The following is a 27,932-nucleotide window of genomic DNA, read 5'->3' on the forward strand; positions in this document are numbered from 1 at the left end:
TTTTGAAGAGAGAGAGAACCTTCCCCATGTCAGTTCCTTCTTTTGTATTTATTTTGTTAAAACAGTGTGATTACAACATGGTAATTGATTACATTTTCAACAGCCAGTATCCCTGATCACATTGCAGAGCTTCAGACCCTATTTCAGTTAAGCATCGGTTATCAGACATATAAACATACAAATAACCGGTATTGTTATAAAACAAACAAGATCAGTCGATCTCAAGTAGTTATGCAAACATCCTGAATCTCAGAGGACACAAGCATGCTGAATTTCATGTTTATGCCCTTATAATGTCAATAGGATAGCTTTTCAAGAATAGTACATTATTGAAAAGATAAAAAATAAATGACCAAAAATAACAGTATAACTGCTCTTTTCATCTATGTGTGAGAGCATGAACAGCACAAAGAACCCTTTGATCCTCTTCATCAAAGAACCCTTAGAATTACTGTGAAAACTATCTTTAGGAAGAGAGATATTGGAAGAATGTGAAAGGAATGATGGAGACTGTGAGAGAAATGGTAAATAAAAGGAGGTTGAGTGAACTGAATCCACTGGAGTTGAATGCAACAAATCCAGGAGGGTTGCTGCCAATGGAAGATGTGATCCAGTTCTGGAACTGAGAAACTCTGGCGAACACAGTGGGATATCTGGGGTCATCACATTGTTCTGCACCAAAACTCACAATGCCGGACTGAATCCACCGGGAGCTGTTCCTACTGACCAATGGACCTCCAGAGTCTCCCTGTATTCACAAACATTCAGCATTTATATTTCTGACAATATACAGTGAACAACTGTTACAGACACAAGTATGCAACAGTGTAGCCGAAAGGTAAAAGTATGCCAGCCGTGTGTCCACCAAAGATTTTTTCAGCCCAAAATGTTAGACTTTGAGTCAAACCAAGTGTGCCGCACACATCCTGAAAAGTGAAGCCAAAACATTTTGATCGCCCCCTGGTTGCTGGCTGCAGTATAGGTCCCTTTCCTCTCCATGTAAACGAATGGGACCTGAGCCAAACAAAAAAATCAAATTTTTTCCCAAAGATGGTTTCTGTCATTTTAGGTAGTTCTTACCATGATGACATATGTTCAAAAGTACGTTTTCCGAACACGTTTGGTTTAATTTAGTTATTTCTGTCATTGCAATTCTTGGAGAGATTGGCATGGTTAATGTATTTGGTATTGGCGGAATAGATCTGTACCAAGACTTATTACTGCCAATACATTCACAGACATTGCTGTGTGTATGTAAGACATGCTGCTGCTGCTGCACATGTAACATTCATGAAATAACCCTGTAGCAGAACTATACAGGTGGAGCTGGGGAGGGTGGAGGGTTTCTGAAAGCGCACTGAAGACTGCTAACAGCAAATCAAATACTACCATAATAATACCGCAACAGCTGCCCTATGTAGATAACAATGTGATCGCTACCAAATTGAGTTATGGACCTATCGGCCTGCACTATCTAGAGTTTCATGCCAGAACTAGGTATTTCTGTCTCGGAGAGATTGGCATGATAGTAGATATTAGCATATAATGGGAATGGCAATGTTAATGTATTTGGTCTTGCGGAATAGATCGGCTACACTGCTGTTACCGAGTACCGTGATTTGCTACTGCCAATACATTCACACACATTCCTGTGAACATGTAAGACATGCTGCTGCTGCTGCACATCTAACATACATGAAATACATTTTTTACCAGATAATTTACAGGCTGTACAGCCAATGCCAAATAAAGCTGTACAGTTGCACAGCTTTTCCCAACCGCTCTAGATTTAGATTTTGGAGCAAAGATGTGCAACAGCTGGAAGGAAGACTATTTATGGAAGCCCGTTTCCGCCACGTTGAGTAAAAAAAAAAGATTCTTTAAGTCATAATAATGAGAAACTTTCTCATAATAATGACTTAACATCTCATAATAATGAGAAACTTTCTCATAATAATGAGAAACTTTCTCGTAATAATGACTTAACATCTCAAAATAATTAGAAACTTTCTCGTAATAATGACTTAAACATCTCGTAATAATGAGAAACTTTCTTGTAATAATGAGAAACTTTCTCGTAATAATGACTTAACATCTCGTAATAATGAGAAACTTTCTCGTAATAATGACTTAACATCTCATAATAATGAGAAACTTTCTCATAATAATGACTTAACATCTCGTAATAATGAGAAACTTTCTCGAAATAATGATTTAACAACTCGTAATAATGAGAAGCTTTCTCGAAATAATGAATTAACATCTCGTAATAATGAGAAACTTTCTCGAAATAATGACTTAACATCTCATAATAATGAGTAACTTTCTCGAAATAATGACTTAACATCTCATAATAATGAGAAACTTTCTCGTAATAATGAGAAATTTTCTCGTAATAATGACTTATTTTCTCGCACTTCTACGCATGCGCAAAGCAGCGGAGCAGAAGGGCGTGCCGCACTAGCGACATCCGCTGGTCAAAGCCGTGTAAATGCATCACAGCAAACATGGCACGCTCTGCAAAACAGTTGTTTTCATTAAAGTCAGTGTGATCTACTAAGTGCAATCTGTACTAGTATCATTAAATAACATCATCAGTAGACCTATATCTTCCATACTTTTCCATGCGCACGATAAAATGTGAAAGTGGAATGCAGAAGCAGGACGGTTACCATGGTAAAGAAGGACGCCTGCTTGTGCACAGCGATGGAAATTGTTACATGAATTTACAAAACTATCAGATTAAAGTTGGAATGTTACATTTATTCGTCAAGTTTAAGTGTAACATCTTCATAAAATATATGGGTATGTGTGTTAATATAACACATATTTTGCAGATGCTTCTATCTAGGATATTTGATGTGCAGGTTCATCTGGAAGATATCAATACAGAAATCACCTTTAAAGGGAGACTTCACCCATTTGCATTAAGCTTTGTATTGTTAGAAACCCAGTCATATATTATAATAAATGTGGATTTTTCATCCATTTTTCCCTGAGATGGGAGAAATAAGGATTTAAGTGTTTTACTTCCTGCTTATTATGACGTAAAAATCATCATTTTGCGTCATAATAAGCAGGAAGTCACATTTCATTGAAAAGTGTAGAGACTACAGACACTCGTTCCTCATCTTTCCCAGGGGGCGGGAACCGCTCACGCTACAGGCCTATTACAGATCAGTGGGTGGGACTTGACTTTCTGAAACTAAAAGCAATATCCTCCATCTTGTTTGGAAGCTAAGCTAACAGGCGCTGTGGAGCCAGATGTGAAGATATGACAATAGCGGAGGGTAACGTTACTCAATATGATGTAGAAGAAGAGGATTTCGGAAGTCTGATGCTCGAATCAGGTGTTTGTGGCTACCTTTACAAGCCGCATTATAGCGCAGAGCAGCCGAGGCAGCAGAAGACCTGCCTGCCGCGGACGAGGAGCCCGGACTGGCTCGAGTTAGGGCGGACTGGTGGCGCCGGTGATCTCACTATGCAACTACGAACCGCTACGAACACGGAGATAGAGTCCGTCTGCGGCAAAGAATTTCAACAATGACAACTTCTCCTGGATGAAATCTCTGAATCAGACGAGGACACGGACGTTTGTGTTGTAAATCAGACGAGGACACGGACGTTTGTGTTGTGAATCAGACGAGGACACGGACGTTTGTGTTGTGAATCAGACGAGGACACAGACGTTTGTGTTGTGAACTATCCTAGTTTCGCACCGCATCTGACTGAACATCCAGGTAACGTTACAATGCAATAATTCACCACTTCGAAAGAAATACAAATGAAGAGTAATTCACTAATGAGTTCGCCAACTAACTAGACATTTTGTGTGAAATGAATTTCAAGCTCTGGTGGTAGCTAGCCTTGTAGACGGAAGAGTTATTTCTCTTATAGGCAGATATGCGCTTTCTGGATTAGGGGGAGTGGCTTGCGCAGCTGTGCAATGTGGTGCATTGTGGGAGTTGGTGTCTTTCATACAAATGCGTCCTGAAGTTACTTTCTTTCTTTCCTCGGCCAAGAAGGCACCAAATTCAAAATTTATTTTACATTTCGACTACATATATGACCCACTTTCAATAAAGATCAATGTTCCCATGGGTGAAATGCTCCTTTAAGATGTTTATGACTTTGGGGACATTTAAACATAAGTGGGCAGTGGAATGGGGGAAAACGCAAGGTCTTGAGACGTGTTTTTAAAAGCTGAACTTCTTTTCAATTGAGCGCCGCGTTTTTAGAACGCCGTGTCATGCGCGAGACGCTGCAGAAGAGCGAGCGAGCGTCCGTCTAGTGCGCGTATGCCTAGAAAAGCAATGAAAAAGCGCGTTCTGTATGAACGGACCCTTACACAGATTTCCAGATAAGTGTTCTTAAACAGATTTGGAAAGGTGTGCTGTCTTATCATTCCTCCATCTATTTGAAATCCATGGATCACCCTTCTGTGTTGCTGCTTGTTCATACACAAAAATACAAATGAATATTACAAATGAATAAAAGACTATCTAGCTATGGAAGCCCGTCTCATATATTGATCATTTATCATTAATGTTATTCACTGCAGAGCGTGCCATGTTTGCTGTAATTAATTTACACGGCTTTGACCAGCGGATGTCGCTAGTGCGGCACGCCCTTCTGCTCCGCTGCTTTGCGCATGCGTAGAAGTGCGAGAAAATAAGTCATTATTACGAGAAAGTTTCTCATTATTACGAGATGTTAAGTCATTATTATGAGAAAGTTTCTCATTATTACGAGAAAGTTTCTCATTATTACGAGATGTTAAGTCATTATTATGAGAAAGTTTCTCATTATTACGAGATGTTAAGTCATTATTACGAGAAAGTTTCTCATTATTACGAGATGTTAAGTTATTATTATGAGAAAGTTTCTCATTATTACGAGAAAGTTTCTCATTATTATGAGAAAGTTTCTCATTATTACGAGAAAGTTTCTCATTATTACGAGATGTTAAGTCATTATTACGAGAAAGTTTCTCATTATTATGAGATGTTAAGTCATAATTATGAGAAAGTTCCCTTTCGAAAGGGAACTCTACACTACGTCAGAATGACGTTATGGGGAACGCCTCAGGCGTGACAGGTGTCTGAAATAAATATCAACTCACGTCAATCATGTTGACCGGCGACAGCCCGTGAATCATCAGCTTGATTAACGCGCGACCTGGATGTATAAAGGGGAGCCTTGCACACATGACAACATCTTTTCGTCTTCAGGGACTGTTTGTCTGTTTTGAGAATATCGCTGAAGCGCGCGGGAGGCCTCTTGTGCAAACTGTGAGCATTTTTCATTTAAAGAAGCTCCGCTCTCGTCGGACACTTTTCTCGAGGGAGGAGGGTTCAGCATCTGAGCCCCTTGGTGCGCGCGATCTGTGAAACAATACTGTTTGGGTACGAGGCGTTCACAGTCAGTTCCTGAGGGTGCTGGCAGTCTTCATTAAGAAATATCTCGGCGCGCATGAGAAAGAAAAAATCCGTGCGCTGTCGGATGTTTCAACCTCGCACCTGTTGACTTTATTCTCGAGGGATGAAAGCCAAATATATTTTAACGGCTCGTTTCTCGCGCTTGCCGAGGCAGTGTGTAGATTACGAGAACGTATAAATGTTAAAACAGTATTGTCTGGTGATTATGGCTGCACTTAATTCTATGAATTAAAATGATGGAATTTTATCTGACTTTTAAGAAGTTAGATATTTAGTAATTCAGCCTATCATCCAGATCGCGTTATCCAGTGTTTTTGGCTGCATTTTAATTGAGGAATTAAAATGATGAGCAGTGAACAAAAAGAGCAGGTGTAATTCTGGTCTTTTTGTAAAATGTGAAATTAACATATTTCTGTTTCTTTTCAGACCACGTCTCCTTTTTTAGAGTCTGGGGCAAAATGTTGTGGGTAAGAGAGTAAATCTAAAGATTTCTTCGATGGTCAGGTAGTAGGTCTTATCAGGCCTCCTTGACCAGACAGTCCCCATTTTGCAACCGGACAGCGCTTGGGCCTCCCTGAGGTGAGCTCCCAGGAATTGACTGTCAAGGAGTAATGTGGTTATCAGGTTATAGGCCTCACTAGGCCTTCCTGAATATGAGCTTCCACATACTATGGTTGAATGAGCTCCCACATATTATGGTTATCAGGTCATAGGCCTCACTAGGCCTTCCTGAATATGAGCTCCCACATACTGTGGTTATCAAGTTATAGGCCTCTCCAGGCCTTCTTGAATATAGCTCCCATATAATGTGGTTATCAGGTCATAGGCCTTACTAGGCCTTCCTGAAAATGAGCTCCCACATACTGTGGTTGAATATGAGCTCCCACATTCTGTGGTTATCAAGTTATAGGCCTCACCAGGCCTTCTTGAATATGAGCTCCCACATACTGTGGTTATCAGGTCATAGGCCTCACTAGGCCTTCCTGAGTATGAGCTCCCACATACTGTGGTTGAATGAGCTCCCACATACTGTGGTTATCAGGTCAGGGGCTTCACCAGGCCTTCCTGAATATGAGCTCCCACATACTGTGGTTGAATATGAGCTCCCACATTCTGTGGTTATCAGGTCATAGGCCTCACTAGGCCTTCCTGAGTATGAGCTCCCACATACTGTGGTTGAATGAGCTCCCACATACTGTGGTTATCAGGTCATAGGCCTCACTAGGCCTTCCTGAGTATGAGCTCCCACATACTGTGGTTATCAGGTCAGACGCCTCACCAGGCCTTCCTGAATATGAGCTCCCACATACTGTGGTTGAATATGAGCTCCCATATTCTGTGGTTATCAGGTCAGAGGCCTCACCAGGCCTTCCTGTATATGAGCCCACATACTGTGGTTATCAGGTCAGAGGCCTCACCAGGCCTTCCTGAATGTGAGCTTCCACATATTGTGGTTGAATATGAGCTCCCACATTCTGTGGTTATCAGGTCATAGGCCTCACTAGGCCTTCCTGAGTATGAGCTCCCACATACTGTGGTTGAATATGAGCTCCCACATACTGTAGTCGCCAGGGTATAGGCCTCACCAGACCTTCCTGGTTATGAGCTTCCACATGTCAGGTTACAGGCCTCACCGGCCTTCCTGAATGTGAGCTCCCACATACTGTGGCCATCAGGTTATAGGCCTCATCTGGCCTTCCTGATCATGGGTTCCCACATGCTGTGGTTGCCAGGTTACAGGCCTCACCGGCCTTCCTGAGTACGAGCTCCCACATGCTGTGGTCGCCAGGTTAGAGGCCTCACCAGGCCTTCCTGGATTCGGACTGGCATAAGTACACGCACTTTCGTTTCGTTTACTTTCGAAAATCCATATTTATGGTAAGGGTTAGGCGCTTCCGCTTCATTCCCTTTTTTACGTGGCTCAGACTCCGGTTCTTCACCTCGAGTCCCACTCTAAATGCGTCTTGTTGTCACTATGTTTTACGACAGACGCCTCCCTTTTAAGCTATCTCCCACATTCTGTGGTTACAGGCCTTGTTAGGCCTTTCTGAAGGTAGCCCCTGTAGCAACAATGACATCTGCTTTTCACATTAAGTGAATCATGTGATGTTGAACACATCTTCTTTGTCCAAACAGCGCTGGTTAATAATTCCCCACGGAATAATTCACCAGCGCCGGGGTGTCTGTCACCCCCCCAGTCCAGCGCGGACTCCCTGTGACTTTTACAACTTCACAGACTCGTGACATCCCAGAACACACACACATACACACACACACACACACACACACACACACACACACACACACACACACCAACATCCTTTGGTGTTTAACTTTTAATGTGTGTAACTCAGACTTGTATCTGAACTTCCTGTATGTATGTGTGATTAATGTTGTTTTGATCATATAGTTATGATCCTCGCGTGTTTTGATCTGAAATGTATTTTTGAAGAATGTTCTCCCAGTAGAATCGCATCCCGTAACCCGAGCTCATTGGCAGGTCATAAAATTTGACCACAGAGCTATCCAGCCCTATGCATGAGATAACAGGGTCGCAACATTCCAACACACACACACACACAAACACACTCTGGACTTTGAAACAGAAACCCCCTACAGAAAAGGACTTTTACCCATAAAGTCACTCTTAAATGTACTAAATATATATATTTGTGTGTTAAGAGGTGTGTGTAAACCATAGGAAAGCATATGTCCTATTTGTAACATTAATAGGACTGCTATTGCCTATACAAATGCATAATAATGTATCTTTGCATGGCTACAAAGCCTCTATTCTATTTTTGATATCTCTGTAATCCTCTCCAGCTAACGGAGTTGAATTCCGATAGCAGAATTCAGTGATGCGCATTGTTTTATAAGTTCATATGTCTGGAGAAAATCCTCTCAAGTTAAAGTCAATCATGACTCATTCGAGTGGGCGTGTCTAACCGGACAAAGGAATCTTCCCGCTCGAAAAATCTCGACAGCTGATTCGTCCTACACGAAGGAGGGGACGGCACATGGGACACTGATAAAAGTCCAGACCTTCAGTAACTCTCCCTCTCTCTTCCCTCTCAACTCATCCAACTTCTCTGGACCCTCTTCCTCGGCGCAGCGCTTCTCCAAAGGAACATCTGGAGGAGGCCCTGGCCTTCTCCATCGAGCGAGCACATGTTCGAGTCGTAGCTGCGTCCTTTGCAACAAAGACTGTAAACCTCTCCCATCCCGGGAGATGAACCTTATTTTCCGGTAACATTAAATTCAAGTGAGCCTTTACATCGTCTTGCGAAATGACCCAGAAGACGAAGCTAGACGCAAACCAGCCGGACACGCGCACGCGCGCCCCCTCTTCAGCACCACACTGAAAGAACACAGAATCTTGCAAGTAACGTAACGCTCTCTAAACGCTGATTTCAGGTGTCCAGGTCTTAGGTCTGTGATTTAAGTTACCCTCTATCTTCCCTCTATATCTTTCTTCCTTTCATTTCATTTTCATTCTGATCACGCTATGTTTATGTTTTTGTTCGGTTAAATGTTTATTCGTTTGTTTGCATTTTTACGTACGTTTATGTTTGTAGTTTATATAATCTCTAGTGTGTGCCATTTTTATTAATAAACCCATGTATACTTTTAATTGTCTCTGTGTTTGAAAACCCACCTTATAAAGTCAATGAAATTGTAAAAGATCTAAGCTACAAGCTCGATATTGACTACCTTAAGTAGTTTTAATTCATAAACTCAGAAAGTTTGATATTCGCGGCCAGAAGATAAAACTTTCTTGGAGTTTGAAAAGAGATACCCCCTTCTTAACTGTAATGATCAGACAGTACAGAACAAGGTAATCTCGATAATTGATAAAATAAATGTACATGCGACTTATGAATTATGACCATGAGTCATAAATATTAATATTGCCAAAATTCCCTATATTCTTGAGCTAATTCACATTTACCCCGAGTCGTTATTGTTACACCCCACATTGTGTGGCTGTCAGGTTACAGGCCTCTCCGGCCTTCCTGTAAACGAGCTCCCACTTACTGTGGTCGCCAGGTTTTAGGCCTCACAGGCCTTCCTGAGTATGAGCTCCCACATACTGTGGTCGCCAGGTTAGAGGCCTCACCAGGCCTTCCTGGATTCAGACTGGCATAAGTACACGCACTTTCGTTTCGTGTACTTTCTTAAATCCATATTTATGGTAAGGGTAATGCGCTTCTGCTTCATTCCCTTTTTTACGTGGCTCAGACTCCGGTTCTTCACCTTGGGTCCCACTCTAGATGCATCTTCTGTCGCAATGTTTTACGACAGGCGCCTCCCTTTCAGGCTATCTCCCACATTTTGTGGTAACAGGCCTCATTAGGCCTTTCTGAAGGTAGCCCCACATTGTGTGGCTGTCAGGTTACAGGCCTCTCCGGCCTTCCTGTAAACGAGCTTTTAGGTCTCACAGGCCTTCCTGAGTATGAGCTCCCACATACTGTGGTCGCCAGGTTAGAGGCCTCACCAGGCCTTCCTGGATTCGGACTGGCATTAGTACACGCACTTCCGTTTCGTTTACTTTCTAAAATCCATATTTACTGTAAGGGTTATGCGCTTCCGCTTCATTCCCTTTTTTACGTGGCTCAGACTCCGGTTCTTCACCTCGAATCCCACTCTAGATGCGTCTTGCTGTCGCAATGTTTTACGACAGGCGCCTCCCTTTCAAGCTATCTCCCACATTTTGTGGTAACAGGCCTCGTTAGGCCTTTCTGAAGGTAGCCCCACATTGTGTGGCTGTCAGGTTACAGGCCTCTCCGGTCTTCCTGAATACGAGCTCCCACTTACTGTGGTCACCAGGTTTCAGGCCTCTCCGGCCTTCCTAAGTATGAGCTCCCACATATTGTGGTCGCCAGGTTACAGGCCTCACAGGCCTTCCTGAGTATGAGTCACACTCTCCGGGAGATCCCATCTCTGTGTTCCGGAACTGAATGGTTTCTGCCAGCTTCGCAGGCCTTTGGTTTCTGGATGCCTTATCCAAGGCAACTTCCAGAGGCTCTGTCTCGGACAGACAGGCTATGGCCAGACTGTGTGTCTTAGTATAGATCACCAGGCCAGCCTGGTGGTATTTCAGGTGGCACGCTCCCCTGAATAGTGACTGGCTGGGGGTCCCTTGGGTCCCCTAGCCACACTCCCTACAAGTGACCCCTTCTATTGGAAGCTGTGGTCCTAAGCCTTTGAGCTGGCCCAGATATACTCCCATTAACTATGTTCTGGCAGTTTCTTGGTTCATTAGCTTGGGCTATGACCGGTAGGGAGTGCTGTCACTGACAGCCCAGTGTGACCTGAGGGCATGCACCCCCCTTAGCATGGTGGCGTTGGTATATCGTTCCCCATAGCGTCATTCTGACGTAGTGTAGAGTTCTCAGGTTACGACTGTAACATATGTTCCCTGAGAACAGGGAACGAGACACTACGTCTTCCTGCCATGCCTCGGGGCCTGCCTGCAACAGTCCCTTCAGATGATAGGATGTTGTCATGTGTGCAAGGCTCCCCTTTATACATCCAGGTCGCGCGTTAATCAAGCTGATGATTCACGGGCTGTCGCCGGTCAACATGATTGACGTGAGTTGATATTTATTTCAGACACCTGTCACGCCTGAGGCGTTCCCCATAGCGTCATTCTGACGTAGTGTCTCGTTCCCTGTTCTCAGGGAACATAGGTTACAGTCGTAACCTGAGACGTTTCTCATTATTATGACTTAAAGAATCTTTATTTTTTTTACTCAATGTGGCGGAAACGGGCTTCCATAACTATTGCTATACATTTGTAAAGAAATTTATTTTTTGAAATTTCATAAGTGATAAGAGAAATAGGCAAGACAAGCCAATAAATGCATGCTGCTGCATAGGTAGACATGCATACATCTGCACATATGACTGAACATAGACAGGATGTGATAGGCTTGTGATTGAGTCTACAGGAGTTTGGGAGGGACCTTGATAATGCAGCTTCTACTGCGCAGATTCTGGTTCCAAATGATGTCATCAGCACAATATGACAGCGGCCATTTCAGGGACATTTTGGCTTTATTTTCCTACAGTGAGATGCATAGTCCATCTTTTTTTTTAAAACAGTCTATGGGTAAAACGCAGCACTTGTCACTGTCAGTTTTTACTCTGCCATCCAATCACAGTGGAGGATGGGTGAGGACAAAGACCACATTGGCCAACTGTCACATCCTTGTCGACTATAAATAATAATGGAGGTGAAGTTAATATTGCAGATCAGTAATTGTTCATAAAATTAATTATCTGTGAAATAAGATACTAGTCAAGTCAAGTCAAGTTTATTTGTATAGCGCTTTTCACAATACAGATTGCATCAAAGCAGCTTCACAGTATTAAATTAAAATAATACAACAAAGTTTGTTTCAAGAGGAATTTATTGATTGATAAAATTAAATTAGATATCCCCAAAATATCCCCAACTGAGCAAGCCAAAGGCAACAGTGGCAAGGAACCGAAAAACTCCATCAAGTGACCTAATGGTGTCCTAAAACTCCATCAGGTGCCTTAACCCTCTGGGGACCAAGCTGTTTTTGGGGCCCTTGAGATGTTCTGACATGCTCTGACATTTGTGCTTTTTTCAGTTATTTATAAACATGTTAATGGCAAAGGTGTAAATTCACTCTATATAGCACAAACAGGCCTACCATAATATGCGAGCAACATGTATGTAGATGTTTGTATTTTTAAGAGAATAATGTTTATGCGTGGTTATTTTAAAAAATAAAAATGAAAGTTGCTGAAATAAGACCACAAAACTCATACAAAATATGTGCCCACAAGACTTTTGACTAATGGATGTTGTCCCTTTCAGTTCTAGCTTCAAAATTATGTGAAAATAGTCTTGCTTTATCGTTCACAAAAAAAAATAGGCCTACATTGATTTAAATGGTGTAAAACAGGTTTTGCTTGGAAAGCCAATATGCGAGGGGGAGGAGTAGTTTACACCTTAGTCCCACCCACTCTGCATAATGACTCTGCATAATTAGCCATTCATTCAGGTGTGACACTGACTGAGCCACAATGCAAGGACAAAATACATATTTTGAAGAAGACTTATATTGACCATTTAAGATTTTGCTTACATCTATCTTGTAAATATGTTTTGCTATTTTATTAAAAAGGTTACAATTACAACAATAATTACAATTTCAGCAATATTTCTGCAAAAAAGTACTCTTTCTTTGTAAAAAAAAAAAAAAAAAGATTATAGGCCTACATTTTATCATATGTATTCATTAGTTTGAATATAGCCAACATTGGAACATCTTAGTCTATGACTTTATTTTTGACAAAATAGTATTTTATATATATGAGCAGAAAAGCTTATTTGATGTGACAGTATATTCTACAGTAAAAACTGTACCCAAATCTAGTCAACAAAATGTTGTCTTTCATACTTCGCCTGACTGTAACGCAGTAACTGTAACTGTAAAAGCAGTTTATTCTTTCACACACAGGCGCGCGATTCATATTTAGGCTAAACACTCTTTACAAATAGACGCGCGATTCATATTATAGAAACGCGATTCATCTTTTTGTTTACATAAGCCTACAACGTTATTCCATAACGTTATTCCACATTAACACTTGAGAAAGGATAACTTAGCCTACCTCACTCCTCAGCGGGATCTGCTCCTCATATCAGCACGGAAAATTTTCTCCATAAGGTAGGCTATATTATGCCTCTTTGTTTACAGCTGATGTGGGGGCGTTTCACAGACTGAAATGGTTCTCAGAATTTGCGTTTGAATAGCACGCGCTCTCCGGGGCGTGGTCAAATTACTTTTGAATGGCTCGTAATGAGCTCGACTGGAGTCGCTCTCTTTTTATACAGATTACAGAAGCTGATAATATTTGTTTTTTATATAAATTACTTCATTTAAAAGCTGCGATCTCAAGCTTTATGCCCGTGGGTCTGTTTGCCTGTTTGACTGAATTTTCGCGGAGTTATAGATAATTTTCGAACGCGTTTCAAATGGGAGTTTACTGACAGAGAGAAGGCAGAAATAGCATCATGTTAGTTTTTCTTTATTTGTCAAAAAGCAAAACACTTTATTTGTATTGTGAGTATACAGAAAAAAAATAAAACTGAACAGGATCGATTGATGTATTACACGAAAATGAAAGATCAAAATTAACAGAGCATTTTGTGTTTATTTTTCATTGCTAAAAAAAAAACCGAGCAAAACGCGTGGGCGCGTTTTTGGTCCCCAGAGGGTTAATGGAGAAAAAAAACCTTGGGAGAACCCAGGCTCAGTCGGGGGCCAGTTCTCCTCTGGCATTGGATAGAGGCCGGATTGTAGTTTGAACTGTAGGATTATATGAATGCCTGGCTGAAGAGATGCGACTTTAATCTAGTTTTAAACTGGGAGAGCGAGTCTGAGTAACGAACAGTATCAGGAAGACTATTCCAGAGTTTTGGAGCCAAATGTGAAAATGCTCTCCCTCCTTTGGTGGTTCTGGATATCCTAGGTATGACCAAAAGCCTTGAATTTAGTGATCTCAAAGAGCGCGATGGATTATAGGGCGATAGAAGATCCGTTAAATAGACTGGAGCTAAGCCGTTTAGGGCTTTATAAGTCAGTAGCAATACCTTGTAATTAATACGGAACTTTATAGGTAACCAATGCAGTGATGATAAAATCGGTGTTATATGATCATATTTTCTTGATCTCGTAAGAACTCTAGCGGCGGCATTTTGGACTAACTGTAGCTTGTTTGTTGAGGATGCAGGACAACCAGCTAATAAAGCATTACAGTAATCCAGTCTCGAGGTCATGAATGCATGAACTAACTTTTCTGCATCAGAAACTGATAGCATATTACGTAGCTTAGCAATGTTTCTAAGGTGGAAAAAGGCTGTTTTTGTAACATAAGAAATATGATTTTCAAAAGACAGGTTGCAATCGAGTATAACACCCAGGTCTTTTACTGTAGAGGATAAAGTAACAGGACATCCTATGATGTTAAAGTTGTATTGTGCGAGGTTTTGTGGGCGGTTTTTTGAACCGATAAGTATTACCTCTGTCTTGTCTGGATTTAATAAAAGAAAATTACGCGTCATCCAATCTTTTATATCTTTAACACACTCTGTCAATTTGGAAAATGTAGCGTTTTCATCCGGCCGTGATGAAATATATATTTGAGTGTCATCAGCATAACAATGGAAACTAGTTCCATGTTTCCTTATAATATTTCCAAGTGGCATCATATATATTGAAAATAACAGAGGGCCTAATACAGATCCCTGCGGCACTCCATAGTTTACTGGAGTTATGATCGATTTTTCTCCATTTAAATAGACAAAATGGTAGCGGTCAGATAGGTATGATTTGAACCAGCTTAGTGCTTGTCCTTGAACACCAGTATAATTTTGTAGTCGATCTAAGAGTATTGTGTGATCTATAGTATCGAACGCAGCACTAAGATCAAGTAAAACTAGTATTGAGATACAGCCTTGGTCAGAAGCTAAAAGTAAATCATTTGTGATTTTAACGAGCGCAGTTTCAGTGCTATGATGCGGTCTGAATCCAGACTGAAACTGGTAGCACATTACTTCCGTGGATTGTGCCTTCAAAGCGCTCTTAAGCACATCAAGCTGGGCATTTTCAGAAGACTAGAAATGCCTTGGTGGACACATGGCCTGAAGTACACTCACCTAAATGATTATTAGGAACACCTGTTCAATTTCTCATTAATGCAATTATCTAATCAACCAATCACATGGCAGTTGCTTCAATGCATTTAGGGGTGTGGTCCTGGTCAAGACAATCTCCTGAACTCCAGACTGAATGGCAGAATGGGAAAGAAAGGTGATTTAAGCAATTTTAAGCGTGGCATGGTTGTTGGTGCAAGACGGGCCAGTCTGAGTTGTTCACAATCTGCTCAGTTACTGGGATTTTCATGCACAACCATTTCTAGGGTTTACAAAGAATGGTGTGAAAAGGGAAAAACATCCAGTATGCTGCAGTCCTGTGGGCGAAAATGCCTTGTTGATGCTAGAGGTCAGAGGAGAATGGGCCAACTGATTCAAGCTGATAGAAGAGCAACTTTGACTGAAATAACCACTCGTTACAACCGAGGTATGCAGCAAAGCATTTGTGAAGCCACAACACGCACAACCTTGAGGCGGATGGGCTACAACAGCAGAAGACCCCACCGGGTACCACTTATCTCCACTACAAATAGGAAAAAGAGGCTACAATTTGCACAAGCTCACCAAAATTGGACAGTTGAAGACTGGAAAAATGTTGCCTGGTCTGATGAGTCTCGATTTCTGTTGAGACATTCAGATGGTAGAGTCAGAATTTGGCGTAAACAGAATGAGAACATGGATCCATCATGCCTTGTTACCACTGTGCAGGCTGGTGGTGGTGGTGTAATGGTGTGGGGGATGTTTTCTTGGCACACTTTTAGGCCCCTTAGTGCCAATTGGGCATCGTTTAAATGCCACGGCCTACCTGAGCATTGTTTCTGACCATGTCCATCCCTTTATGACCACCATGTACCCATCCTCTGATGGCTACTTCCAACAGGATAATGCACCATGTCACAAAGCTCGAATCATTTCAAATTGGTTTCTTGAACATGACAATGAGTTCACTGTACTAAAATGGCCCCCACAGTCTCCAGATCTCAACCCAATAGAGCATCTTTGGGATGTGGTGGAACGGGAGCTTCGTGCCCTGGATGTGCATCCTACAAATCTCCATCAACTGCAAGATGCTATCCTATCAATATGGGCCAACATTTCTAAAGAATGCTTTCAGCACCTTGTTGAATCAATGCCACGTAGAATTAAGGCAGTTTTGAAGGCGAAAGGGGGTCAAACACAGTATTAGTATGGTGTTCCTAATAATCCTTTAGGTGAGTGTATGTTTCAGTTGTCTATTTGGCAGTATGTCTCTCTATTTATTTACGTGCTTTGTCGCGGTAGCATACAATGGCAGAGGGAGGTGAGAAAAAAAAAAATGCTCCAACTACTTCACCCGAATCCGCAGCCAAAAACAAATCATCCACCCGCCCCAATAATTTTCTCTGATTTAAGTATCCACACCCGATGGTCAAATTACAATTATTCTGTGTTACGCGTGATTATAAGTGGATGATCGTCACCTTCAACAGCGGACTTGGCGACGGTTGATGGGCGCATATTTAATGGTAACATAATACACTGATTAATGAGCGCTGCTTTTAAATGAACATTTCTTTAAAGCAAAATTTATTTGACCGATTTTTCTTAATGGCATAAATAGCTTTACTCCCTTGAAACTTAAAAGTGGAATGTCACTGTTTCTGTCACTGCGACTTCCCGAACAGGCGAGTGCACGCACACATCACTTTTGAAGTAAAATTGAAAATTGAGGATGCAGTGCATCGTGATGCATCGTGATATCGAATTGAACTGAATCGATGACATGATAATCGTAATTGAACCGAACCGTGAGACGAGTGTAGGTTCACACCCCTACTAGCCGTACTGTTCTCAGTTCAATGGACATTTAGAGTAACTGGAGCACTGAATGAGTTGGAAAAAACCAGCATCATAGGATCATATACGCCATTTTTTTTAGCTCATTTGGAGTCAGAGTGACTGTCTGTGACTCATTTGGAGTCATCGAGTAACTTGTAGATCTGTGCTGACTCGAGCTGCAAACTGTTTCAGAAGGTTCAGTCCAATTTAGTGAAATAGTTCACTAAAAAAAATAACAAATTGTTTTGCGTCACTCTTGTAAACACGCTTAGTACCGTTTCACTGAAGCTATGGACTTCAGGTGATAATATTGTAAATACTGTTCAGTTTCTTGCACAGACTAAGCGTTTAGGCTGAGATAAGACCTCAATGTATCGTCAGGAGCCACGGGTATTCATTTTGTCATGCCTGTATTTGCTGTTTGACTCTCAAAGTAATGGTAGCCATTGACTTGCATTTTATGAATCACTAAGGACCACGGTTTCAGCTAAAAGTCTGAAACATAGTTAAATGTGAAAAATTATCATAGAGTATTATACATGTTTGGTATCATCATGTTAGGTTTGCATCTTTTCTCTTTATTCCAGAGCATTTGATGTTATTGTATTATCCTTGAACTGATTATGAAATTGGCATGATACATTTACCTGACAGAATAAATTGTTACATTTGATTATTCTAACTGACTTTGACATTATTTTCATTAAAGAGTTAAAAGAATAGTCAAACATTCGCTCACTTTTAATGATGCACGGATATCATTAAAACCTTTTCATTTATGGAGTCAGATGAAATAACGAGAAAATACATGAGAGAAAATATTGCATTTAATCAAAAAATACTTTGCCACGAGAAAAGACAGTAACACGTAGAGACCTTCCGCGCTGGTCGGATGCCGGATTTTTTGGCCGATCGAGTGCTAGCTTACAGTAGTAGTGTATGAGTTCATGATCAGTGGAGCAAAGACTTTAAGAGTTTAACTGAGCAACTAGGTTGTCAGTGTGCAGGTGACCGAAAACTGGACAGTAGTTTTGTAAATTGCTTTAGATTAAAATGGGTTAAAATGAATGACTGATGTCTTACCTGACATGAACATTTCCCTTCCACATTTAAAAATCCAGCACAAATCATTTCGCTTGTGATGTACCCTCCCCAAGCATTATAACAGGCACTGTTGTTGACAATTGGTAACATAATCTCCTGCAGTATGTCAGGACGCTGGCCTTTAACACAGATCAGAGGATATATTTTGCCAGCTTTTAAAAAACTTTTCTAGGTAAATTGTTGAGGGTTAAGTAATCTTTTTGTTCAGTTAATTGACAAGCAAATATTCACTCACCTTCAGGCTGTAGCCTTCCCCATCCAGTCACCCAGCTCTCTGCACCTTCAGGAAATACACTACCAGCAGCCGCCAGACAGACTGGCTTAATGTAATCATTGAAATTCACAGAAGAGGAGAGCTGGATCAGTGCTAAGTCGTTGGAAAACTTGGGATTGTCATAGTCAGGATGCTTGATAACTCGACTCGCTGTCCTGTATGTCTCATTAGGGTTTGAGCCCGATTGGCTCCGACGCCCGAAGTACATCACAATGTCAGACACACCGTATCTGTAAATAGAGAAAGTCTACTTTAATCCCACTATTATCAATTTACAATTGTATCTTAGTGTGATAGTTCACACAAAAAATTAAATTACATTCTTCTTTCAGACGAATATTGGAGTTATATTAAAAAATGTCCTGGCTCTTCCAAGCTTTAGAATGGCAGCGAATGGCCGTTGCACATGACGCTGCATTGCGCCGGGTGTATGATAGGGCCCAGTATATTCGTTTGGCCGGACGCTAGTTATTTTACTTTAAATATGGATATTTTTCTTACACAAACGCATCGCTTCGCTTCAGAAGGCCTTTATAAACCCCCCGGAGCTGTGTGGAGCACTTTATGATGGATAGATGCACTTTTATGATGGATAGATGAACTTCAAAACAGCAAAAAAAACATTCACTGCCATTATGAAGCATGGAAGAGCCAGGCTTTTTTTTTTTATATATAACTTTGTATTCGTCTGAAAAAAGAATGTAATATACACCTAGGATGACTTGAGGGTGAGTAAATCATGGGATAATTTTAATTTTTTGGGTGAACTATCCCTTTAAGCTTAATTTAAGATGCCAACATACGTGCTGAAGCAGTGAGCTGCAGATAAAACCCAGTCTTTATTGATTAGACTCCCACCACATAAACCTCTTTCCCCGAGATAAATGATGACTTGCCACGGCCAAGACCCTTCCTTTGCATCCCCCCCTCCAACAATCTTATTGTTTAGGGGGGCTTGACCACATACTAATGAGAGAAAAAGTAATATGAGAATTCCTTAAAATGCCTCACAGACATAGAAGAAACATTCTGCGTGGAACAAGAGTTTTATGGTCATTATGACAACTTACCATCTAACTGGCAGAGGGAACCTGTGTGGGTAGACAAAGACAAAGTAGACAGTCATTTGTACAGAGCTGATAAAGTGTTACTGTTAAACTCTTACATCAGTGCTGGCACGTACCATTGGCATGAAAACAAGAAAAACCTTCACCTGAATAATGGTATTTATGGATTTTTAGCCAAAATTCCTTTAAAATTATTTCATAGTAATAACATGAATAAAGTAACAATCCTTAACTAAATTAGGCCAGTTTTACATGCAGTGTATGTGAATTAGCAGCAGGCTTACATTATGCTTTCACACTGGCAGTGTTTCTGCTACGTAATAGAACTGCATCTCATATACAGAAGAGTTAAGAGGTTGCACACTTATAAGCGTGTCTCAAAACGCGTGCATGGCTAGAAATAGAACCGACGCCTATTTTTCACGTGACACGCAAGCGTGTTGAAAGCGTTTCCAGGCAAAAAAGTTTTTATATGTCATTTTGACACAAATACATATTAATAAATTACATTTTGATGTTTGAAAGTCTAGGTTTTTGACATAAATGCAGATATGTAATTTAAAAAATAAATAATGATCGATTTTCAAATATTACACCTGTCAATATAGAACGAAATATTCTGTAGCCTATTTTGCCATCAATACTGCCGACGTTGTCTTTGCTGCTATATATGTTTAACATGAAGTATAGGCCTTCCATATGGAGGACCAAACCTGCAGATATTAAAAATGAATAAATAAATGAATAAATATGCGATGAAATGTAAAAAAAAAGAAAAAAAAAAAGAAACTAAGTATAAAAAGACTATTTTTCCTTTTATTTCCTTATTTATGTATAATTATATTTTTCCCACATTTATTTATTTATTTCCACTTTTATTTATTTATGTATATATGTATTTATTTCTACATTTATTTATTTTTACATTGATTTATAAATTTATTTATTTATACATTTATTGCTTTGTATGCTAATGAGGGGGTGTGTTTTACCTCAGACATAGCAATCGAGCTCAGGGTGGCAGTGCTGTAGCTTTGAGGCCACAGTGACACCTTGTGGTGTGACCAAACAATATGCAAGAGGTTTGTGGATGTGACTTTACAGGTCACGCAGGGAATAAATGACTTAGAGATGGCAATATGGCCAAAACCTTATATTGAGGTTTATGTCCTTTAATGGCTCGTTTCCACTGAGCGGTACGGTACGGTACGGTTCCGGACGGTAAACAATGAATCGGCTAGCGTTTCCACTGCCAACAGTACCCTTACTTGATAGGCGTGGTGTAGCCTCATTTTCGCGCGAAGAATAAAGCGCCATAGTAAACAACAATGGATGACATGCAGCAGATCTTGTTCTTGGTTCTCAACATGTGGCTGTTTGTCACAAGAAGACAAGCGCCTAGATTAGACGTCTCATGAGGGTGCGAGTTCGGTAATTCTGCAAATGGAACAGCGCGTTCTTGAAAGCGTCACTCAGCTCTCTCTGCAACTTCGGTTATCTTTGTATGTATATTTTAGGCAACAATAAAACAAAATATGTTATAAACCTCCACTCTGCCTCTTAACGTTTTCATTTAAAGAAATCTTAAACATTATAGCCACACTAATGTGGTTCAGGCAACACTGATTATATTCACGGCATGCATAACGTTAGCCTATTTATAACAAAACGAAATATAAAACTCAACCCTGCATCTTTTCGTTTAAATATAATATAAAAATATTAAACTTATTAATAAGGTTCAGGCAATATGTGCATTTGTACTCTGATCATCTTCACTGTAATAAAATTAAAAATGGCAAAACTCAACCCTGTCTCTTTTTGTTAAATTTCAGTTTTATCAATATTAGCCATTATAAAATGGCTAAGTAAAAGGTACAAGTAGCTATACAATAAGAAATAATGCAAACAATTCAGTCAAACATAAAAAGTCAGCGCTCCAGTCTAACCTTACAACGGTAAAGTTAAATAGCTTAAAAATATAAAGTTATGAAACTTCACTTAGCCCTCAGCCAAAACAATTGGCCTGGGAACAAATTATAGATTCACGAGACCAAATATCGCCCATTAGATATACACAAGACGAATTTTGGTATTTGGAATTTTTGGTACCATTCACAACTTTTGACAGTGGAAACGGAAATAATTGCGTACCGTGCCGTACTGTACCGTACCATACCGCTCAGTGGAAACGAGCCATTATATCACCCTAACTGTATGTAGCTATATAGGTTTACCATACATAGGCCTACTCTTTATTCCGGAAATGGCCGTAAAACATCAGCAGGTCGTGATTTCTAAAATGTCTGGGCACACATGAACAGAATCCGCTGATAACAGACACTTTGACACAGAAGCGCGTCAAATTATCCACTATTAACCACATTTTATGCCATGCATTGTAGATCCATACACAGAAGCTAACTGCATTTTTAATGTATCTTTCAAAAACAATGTTGACAGCAACAGAAACAAACTTTTCCATAAAGAGTTTCCATAAAGATTTTTTTTTTTTTGAGAAATAAACCAATTTACATTCAAAATAGGCATTGAACAAACAATAGGCTATTGACAATTTACAATTCTGAAAAGCTGCTATATTCTCAATATCTCAAAAATTACCCCACTAATAATGCCCAGAATGGTACCAAACTTATACAGTTGTACAAATAGGTTCTGTACTCATAAAACGAGGCAGTGGAAAGTTTGTAAGTACATCAGGAGTTTATTTAAATAACACTTGCCTGACGGCTCATGCTACTGCTAACCCGGACGTCGAGGTCACTTCACTGAGTTGAATTAAAGCACGTAAAAGTCCTGACAGAAAGCAATGCATAAGGATGTAAAAAAAATTATTATTGGATTATTAGTGCAGTGATTATTATGTTTCTATCATGTTATATGTTTGACAGCAGTTCTTCTAACCCTCATTGATGGAGTGTGTAGCATATTTGATCAAATTAATTAATGATTCGTCTGAATTAATGATTGAACTCACTTGTTAAGATGGTGGCTTGGCACCACCTACTGGCTGTTTTAGTTTCGTATTTAAACGAATAATTTAATCGATTCTATCATTTCATTTTTCAATATTCAAAATGTTATATTAAAAAAAATATTCTCATAACATTATTTATGCATTTGTGATAGCAGTATAAATGCATCCATGGATCTGCATTAACAGTCTGTGTAAATAATATCTAAAGCCATTCAGAGTCAGCGTCTGCACGTCCAACATCTGCAGCGCAAAGATGGATTTTGTTGAAACTAATTTTATTTTACTGGTAACAGGCCTATAGTAGTGAATTGATCAGTTAAACTTAATAACTTATAGGCTACATGATGATGCATATAGCTTACTATTTAATAAGGTTTTAAAAAATACACCAGGAAATCAATTTATTGCGGAAATATCACCTCTTTATGGAAAAGTTTGTTTCTGTTGCGGTCAACATTGTTTTTGGAAGATACATTAAAAATGCAGTTAGCTTCTGTGTACGGATCTACAATGCATGGCATAAAATGTGGTTAATAGTGGATAATTTGACGCTCTTCCGTGTCAAAGTGTCTGTTATCAGCGGATTCTGTTCATTCTGTTCGACCTGCTGATGTTTTACGGCCATGTCTGGAATTAAGAGTAGGCCTATGTTTGGTAAACCTATATAGTTACATACAATTAGGGTGATATTAAAGGACATATAAACTGTGATATAAGATTTTGGCCATATTGCCATCTCTAAGTCATTTATTCCCTGCATGACCTGTAAAGTCACATCCACAAACCTCTTGCGTATTGTTTGGTCACACCACAAGGTGTCACAGTGGCCTCAAAGCTACAGCACTGCCACCCTGAGCTCGATTGCTATGTCTGAGGTAAAACACGCCCCCCTCATTAGCATACAGAGCAATACATGTATAAATAAATGAATGTATAAATTAGGGCTGGGGGAATTAACGCGTTAATCTTTGCGATTAATTTGAGATGTTTCACGCGTAAAAAAAAAAAAAACGCAATTAACGCAGCACCTTTTTTTTTTGCCTCGTTTTAATGATTTCCTGTTGCGGCTGCTATTGAAAAGGACGAAAATATGCCGTCCTGCCCCTCCGTGTTCGGCGATCAGGTTTCATTCTCATGAGCGGGTCTTTTCCGCTCCGTGTTTGTGCCGCGCTCTCCGTTGTGTGTGTGTGTGTGTGTGTGTGTGTGTGTGTGTGTGTGTGTGTGTGTCGGCGCGCTGCGCTCTCTGCTCAATGTTCTGCTCTGTCGTTAACGGCCCAAATGCTCGAATCATGTACCGATCACGCACTGGAAAAGCAAAGTCCGCTCAAATAATGTGAAATTTCTCAGTAGTAGCCTAGACTTCTGTTTGCAATAGCCCTACTGAGCTGGTATAGTCATGCTGGGCAACAATGGTAAAATGACCTGATCACATGCTCTGGTAATAATAGCTTTGTAGGACTATATTTTATTTGGATAATTAGTAAAAAAAAAATAAAAAAAATAATAATAATTATCTGTTTAATTGATTATGTTGATTGATTATTGAAAAAGAATAATATACTGATGTTTAATATTATTTTAATATAGGGCTATTTTCTGTTCCTTTGTGTGTTGTTTAATTTAATTAGGTGATTCTAAGTTTAAATATTGATGATTACAAGATTGGGGGAAATCCAATTAATTGCAATTAATTACAGCAAATTGTGCAATTAATTCGTTTTTTTTTTTTTTTTTTATCGATTCCCAGCCCTAGTATAAATAAATAAATGTGGAAATAAATAAATGTAGAAATAAATACATATATACATAAATAAATGTGGAAAAAAATATAATTATACAAAAATAAGGAAATAAAAGTATAAATGTTTTTTTGCATATTTATTCATTTATTTATTCATTTATTCATTTTTAATTTCTGCAGGTTTGGTCCTCCATACTTCCACAACTCTCTCTTTTTTTCTTTTTTTTTTTTCGGTCGGGATCTGCAGTGCGTGTCAGTGTCAAATAAAGGTGCTAGCGACCTAGAAGCCCACATAAGGAAAGTATATGCTACAAAGAGAACATCAGGAGGATTGAAATAGTTTTTTACTGAAATAGTGTTGTAGATTTTTTGTTTTATTTTAACCTATGGCCATGAAAAGAAATAGTGTCATGTAAAAGGTGTTAAAAACTAAACTATGTTTTTTTTCTATTATTCTATTGTTGCGGGCCAAACGTTGAATGGAAAGGATGTATAACTTTATGTCAGAGGTCTTCAATCCTGCTCCTGGAGGGCCACTGTCCTGCTAAGTTTAGTTCCAACCCTAATCAAACACACCTGAATCAGCTCATCAAGCTCTTCAGAATCGCTTGAATATTCAAAGGCAGGTGTGCTGAAGCAGGTTGGAACTAAACTCTGCAGGACAGTGGCCCTCCAGGAGAAGGACTGAAGACCTCTGCTTTATGTATTAAAGTACAATAACATAGTTGCAAAGTTGTGAATGCATTTGTCAAGTATTTTTTGATGCATTCACCTACTTGCTAAAATATTTCAATTATTATAAAATACAGTATACTTAAAATCGTAAAACAGTAATATAATAGACAGTCAAACGTTTGGACACTATTCATTTTTATTGTTATTATCACTATTTTAAAGCTGCAGTCGGCATGTCTATTGAGGGGACTTAGCCAAAAGTTTTTTAACGTTTACAACTCTCATACCCCTGCCCCACTACCACCGAGCACCCTCCCATCGAGTTCATGCACGTCAGTGCGTGTGTACCAGATTTTCTGTGAATGTGGCCGTCTCTTCAGCATCGAAGCATCATTTTCTTTTCCTTGGTTGTTTTGGACCTCCTAGCTCTGGCTGTTACCCGAGGAATTGGAAGCTTGTTAGTAGATTTTCTCCCCGCCATCACGCTTCGTACAATCCAACACACCGGCGAACTTCAGGTGTGTGCATCTGATATTGTAACGTGCGCGAGGGGGAGGGGGGATCTGTGGCGTGTGCACGAACTGTGATTGACAGTCAGATCTCACACAGCCCTGCGCTGATTGGACTAGAAGAACGGGGAGCGGTGGATTTTTGCAAAACAAATAACATGCTCCAGGTGGAGGTAGAAGCGCAGGGTTTTTTTTCTAAAACCGGCTGATTTATGTCGTTCTGTCGGAGCAAGTGTGTCGTGTCGGTTTCAGTGAATATGATCAAAAAAATCTTGCCGACTTCAGCTTTAAAAGTGTGGGATTTATAAAGAGACCAAAATTATAAAATTAAACAAGTCAAAACTATATTTTAGCTTCTAAAAGATAAATACAAACGCAATTTCAAGCATTTAACCACAAGTCTTTAGATCCAAAGGTTTTGGATCCAGAGCATTTATTCCAGAGCATTTGATGTTTTGTATCGATTATCTTTGAATTGATTATGAAATTGGCATGATACTTTTACCTGACATAATAAATTGTTACATTTGATTATTCTAACTGACTTTGACATTATTTTCATTAAAGAGTTAAAAGGAATAGTCAAACATTCACTCACATTTAATGATGCACAGATATCATTAAAACCTTTTCATTTATGAAATAACGAGAAAATACATATTCAAATGTATTGCATTTAATCAAAAAATACTTTGCCTCGAGAAAAGACAGTAACACGTAGAGACCTTCCGCGCTGATCGTATGTCGGTTTTGGGCCGATCGAGGGCGAGCTTACACTTCATTAAACTTATATCCAAGTTTTTTCATGTTGTAGATTGTACCTGCTATGTTGAGAAGTATGGTTCCGGCAATACACAAAGCTGTGTTAATCTTCATCCTTATCTTCTGGTCTGTGATATTACTGGTGTCTCCTCAACTGTCAGGTTTAATGAGATGTAAAGTAAATACTGCCACATTTATCAGTGGTTCTCTGGCCCCACCCTCCATTATGTTAATCTCTGATTCAATCATAAAGCTTATTTGGAGGTTTTTCATTGTTTTGGATGTGGGTGGGACCAACCACTTAAAACCAGTAAAAACCAGATCACTTTCTGCAATAACTGCAGTTTTCAAAAAGTGACATTATATCAGGAACTCTACCCCCATTTAAAGGCAAGCAAGAGCAAAACAATTTAAATAATGTGCTACTTTCTTGTCAGGACTTTCATTTGAAATGAAATGTTGATTAAAATGAGTTTGTTTAAATTTATAAGAAGTGTTATAAATCTGTTTTGAAAGAAGTTGTTTTTTAAATAAAGGTTTCAAAGTTAAAGATATCAGACTGTGTATGTATATTTATTATCCTTACCCAGAGATGGCAAAAGTACTCGCTTCCCGTACTCAAGCAGAAGTACAGATACTTGTGTTAAAAAATACTCTAGTAAAAGTAGAAGTACTGATTTAACTTCTTTACTCAAGTAAAAGTAACAAAGTAAAGGCTTGGAAATCTACTTAAAGTATGAAAGTAAAAGTAGCCTTGCAAATGACAACCATTTTCTATGCAAAGCTACCTGGACCACACAAATGTTACTAGAGTGCAAGCTGAGAAAGTGGATTTGGAAAAAAGGTTCTTTATATGCCATTGCCTACATTTTAAATGGATGTCTGCCAATAGACCTAAAACATCACATATATGATTACTGTGACAGAGACTGGGACTCCAGGTTAATAAGATTCTGACTGAGTAGCAATATATGAATTCAATTGTGATTCTGTAAGAATTCACAGATCCAGTTTCTCTTTTTTAATCTCCCCCTTAACATTTAAAGGAATCTACATGTATGTCTGTGTGCTCAAATATGGCTTCTGGAAAGAAAATAAAGGATAAATATGAATTACTAAACAGACATTAATTAAGAAGTTCCCCATACTTTTAGAGTTACAACTAACAACCACTATACAGCAGCGTATAAGAAATGAACTGAAAGCTAGTAAATCTTTGAACATCATGGAGTGCTAATAATAATAAATGTAATATGTCAGGCTCACAATTTAAAAGTTGGAGAAATTACAAATTCAATGTGCATTGTATTGAATTTGTTTTTAATGATATTTAAATAGACAATAGACATCCAGCAAAAGAAAAATGGCAAGTGATGTATGCCCTCAAATCTGTAGATGTGCATGGATTTGTCTTGAATCCCTTCAAGAACTTGGGAGCAACTAGTGTATACAGACCTTCTGTAATGCATAACGTGTCATAACATAGGACAGTGAGTGAGTGAAAAAACGTGTGTGTGTCTGGGATGGACAGGGAGAGAGAGACCGCAAGTGAACAAATGTATACCTCAAAGTCTGTGTGTGTTTGATGTTGGGTGAAACCCTAAGACCCTTCAAAAACTGTGGAATAACTTTCAAGGCATACTTAACATAACAACCAGAACCTTCTTTTTTAGCATCAATGTGTGTGTGTGGGTGTGGGTGTATGTATGTATGTACACATTAGTATCAGTGTGTCACGGTTGGTAGATCCGCTGTCTCATTCTAGTGTAGTGTGTTTGTGTGTGTGTGGGTGTGTCTCGTTACGTTTATTGTTTCGGGTGGGCGTGGCCGCCAATCATCCCGATCAGTG

At 39.5% G+C, this 27,932-nt stretch overlaps 1 protein-coding gene across 1 annotated transcript; it reads right to left on the reverse strand.

The window, feature by feature from the left end:
- Positions 1 to 284: 284 nt before the first annotated feature.
- LOC309496367 (chymotrypsinogen B-like) lies at positions 285 to 26,219 on the reverse strand. The gene is made up of 6 exons (XM_082166361.1): positions 26,143 to 26,219; positions 19,402 to 19,422; positions 19,135 to 19,297; positions 18,293 to 18,561; positions 18,037 to 18,176; positions 285 to 748 (listed from the first exon to the last, which is right to left on the reverse strand). The coding sequence occupies exons 1-6, from the start codon at positions 26,195 to 26,197 to the stop codon at positions 467 to 469; spliced, it is 930 nt and encodes a 309-aa protein (XP_082022487.1). The 5' UTR covers positions 26,198 to 26,219; the 3' UTR covers positions 285 to 466.
- Between the last annotated feature and the right edge of the window lie 1,713 nt (positions 26,220 to 27,932).

The sequence above is a fragment of the Leuciscus leuciscus genome (assembly GCF_965113295.1).
Source record: "Leuciscus leuciscus genome assembly, chromosome: 4".
NCBI classification, from domain to species: domain Eukaryota; kingdom Metazoa; phylum Chordata; class Actinopteri; order Cypriniformes; family Leuciscidae; genus Leuciscus; species Leuciscus leuciscus.

Coding starts and splice junctions, on each gene's coding strand:
- LOC309496367 (XM_082166361.1), bottom strand. CDS start 26,197: ATGAAGATTAACACAGCTTTGTGTATTGCCGGAACCATACTTCTCAAC. Junction 18,562..19,134: donor GCAGCTCACTGCTTCAGCAC/GTATGTTGGCAT, acceptor CTCTATTTACAG/ATACGGTGTGTCTGACATTG. Junction 18,177..18,292: donor GGGAAGGCTACAGCCTGAAG/GTGAGTGAATAT, acceptor TCTGTGTTAAAG/GCCAGCGTCCTGACATACTG.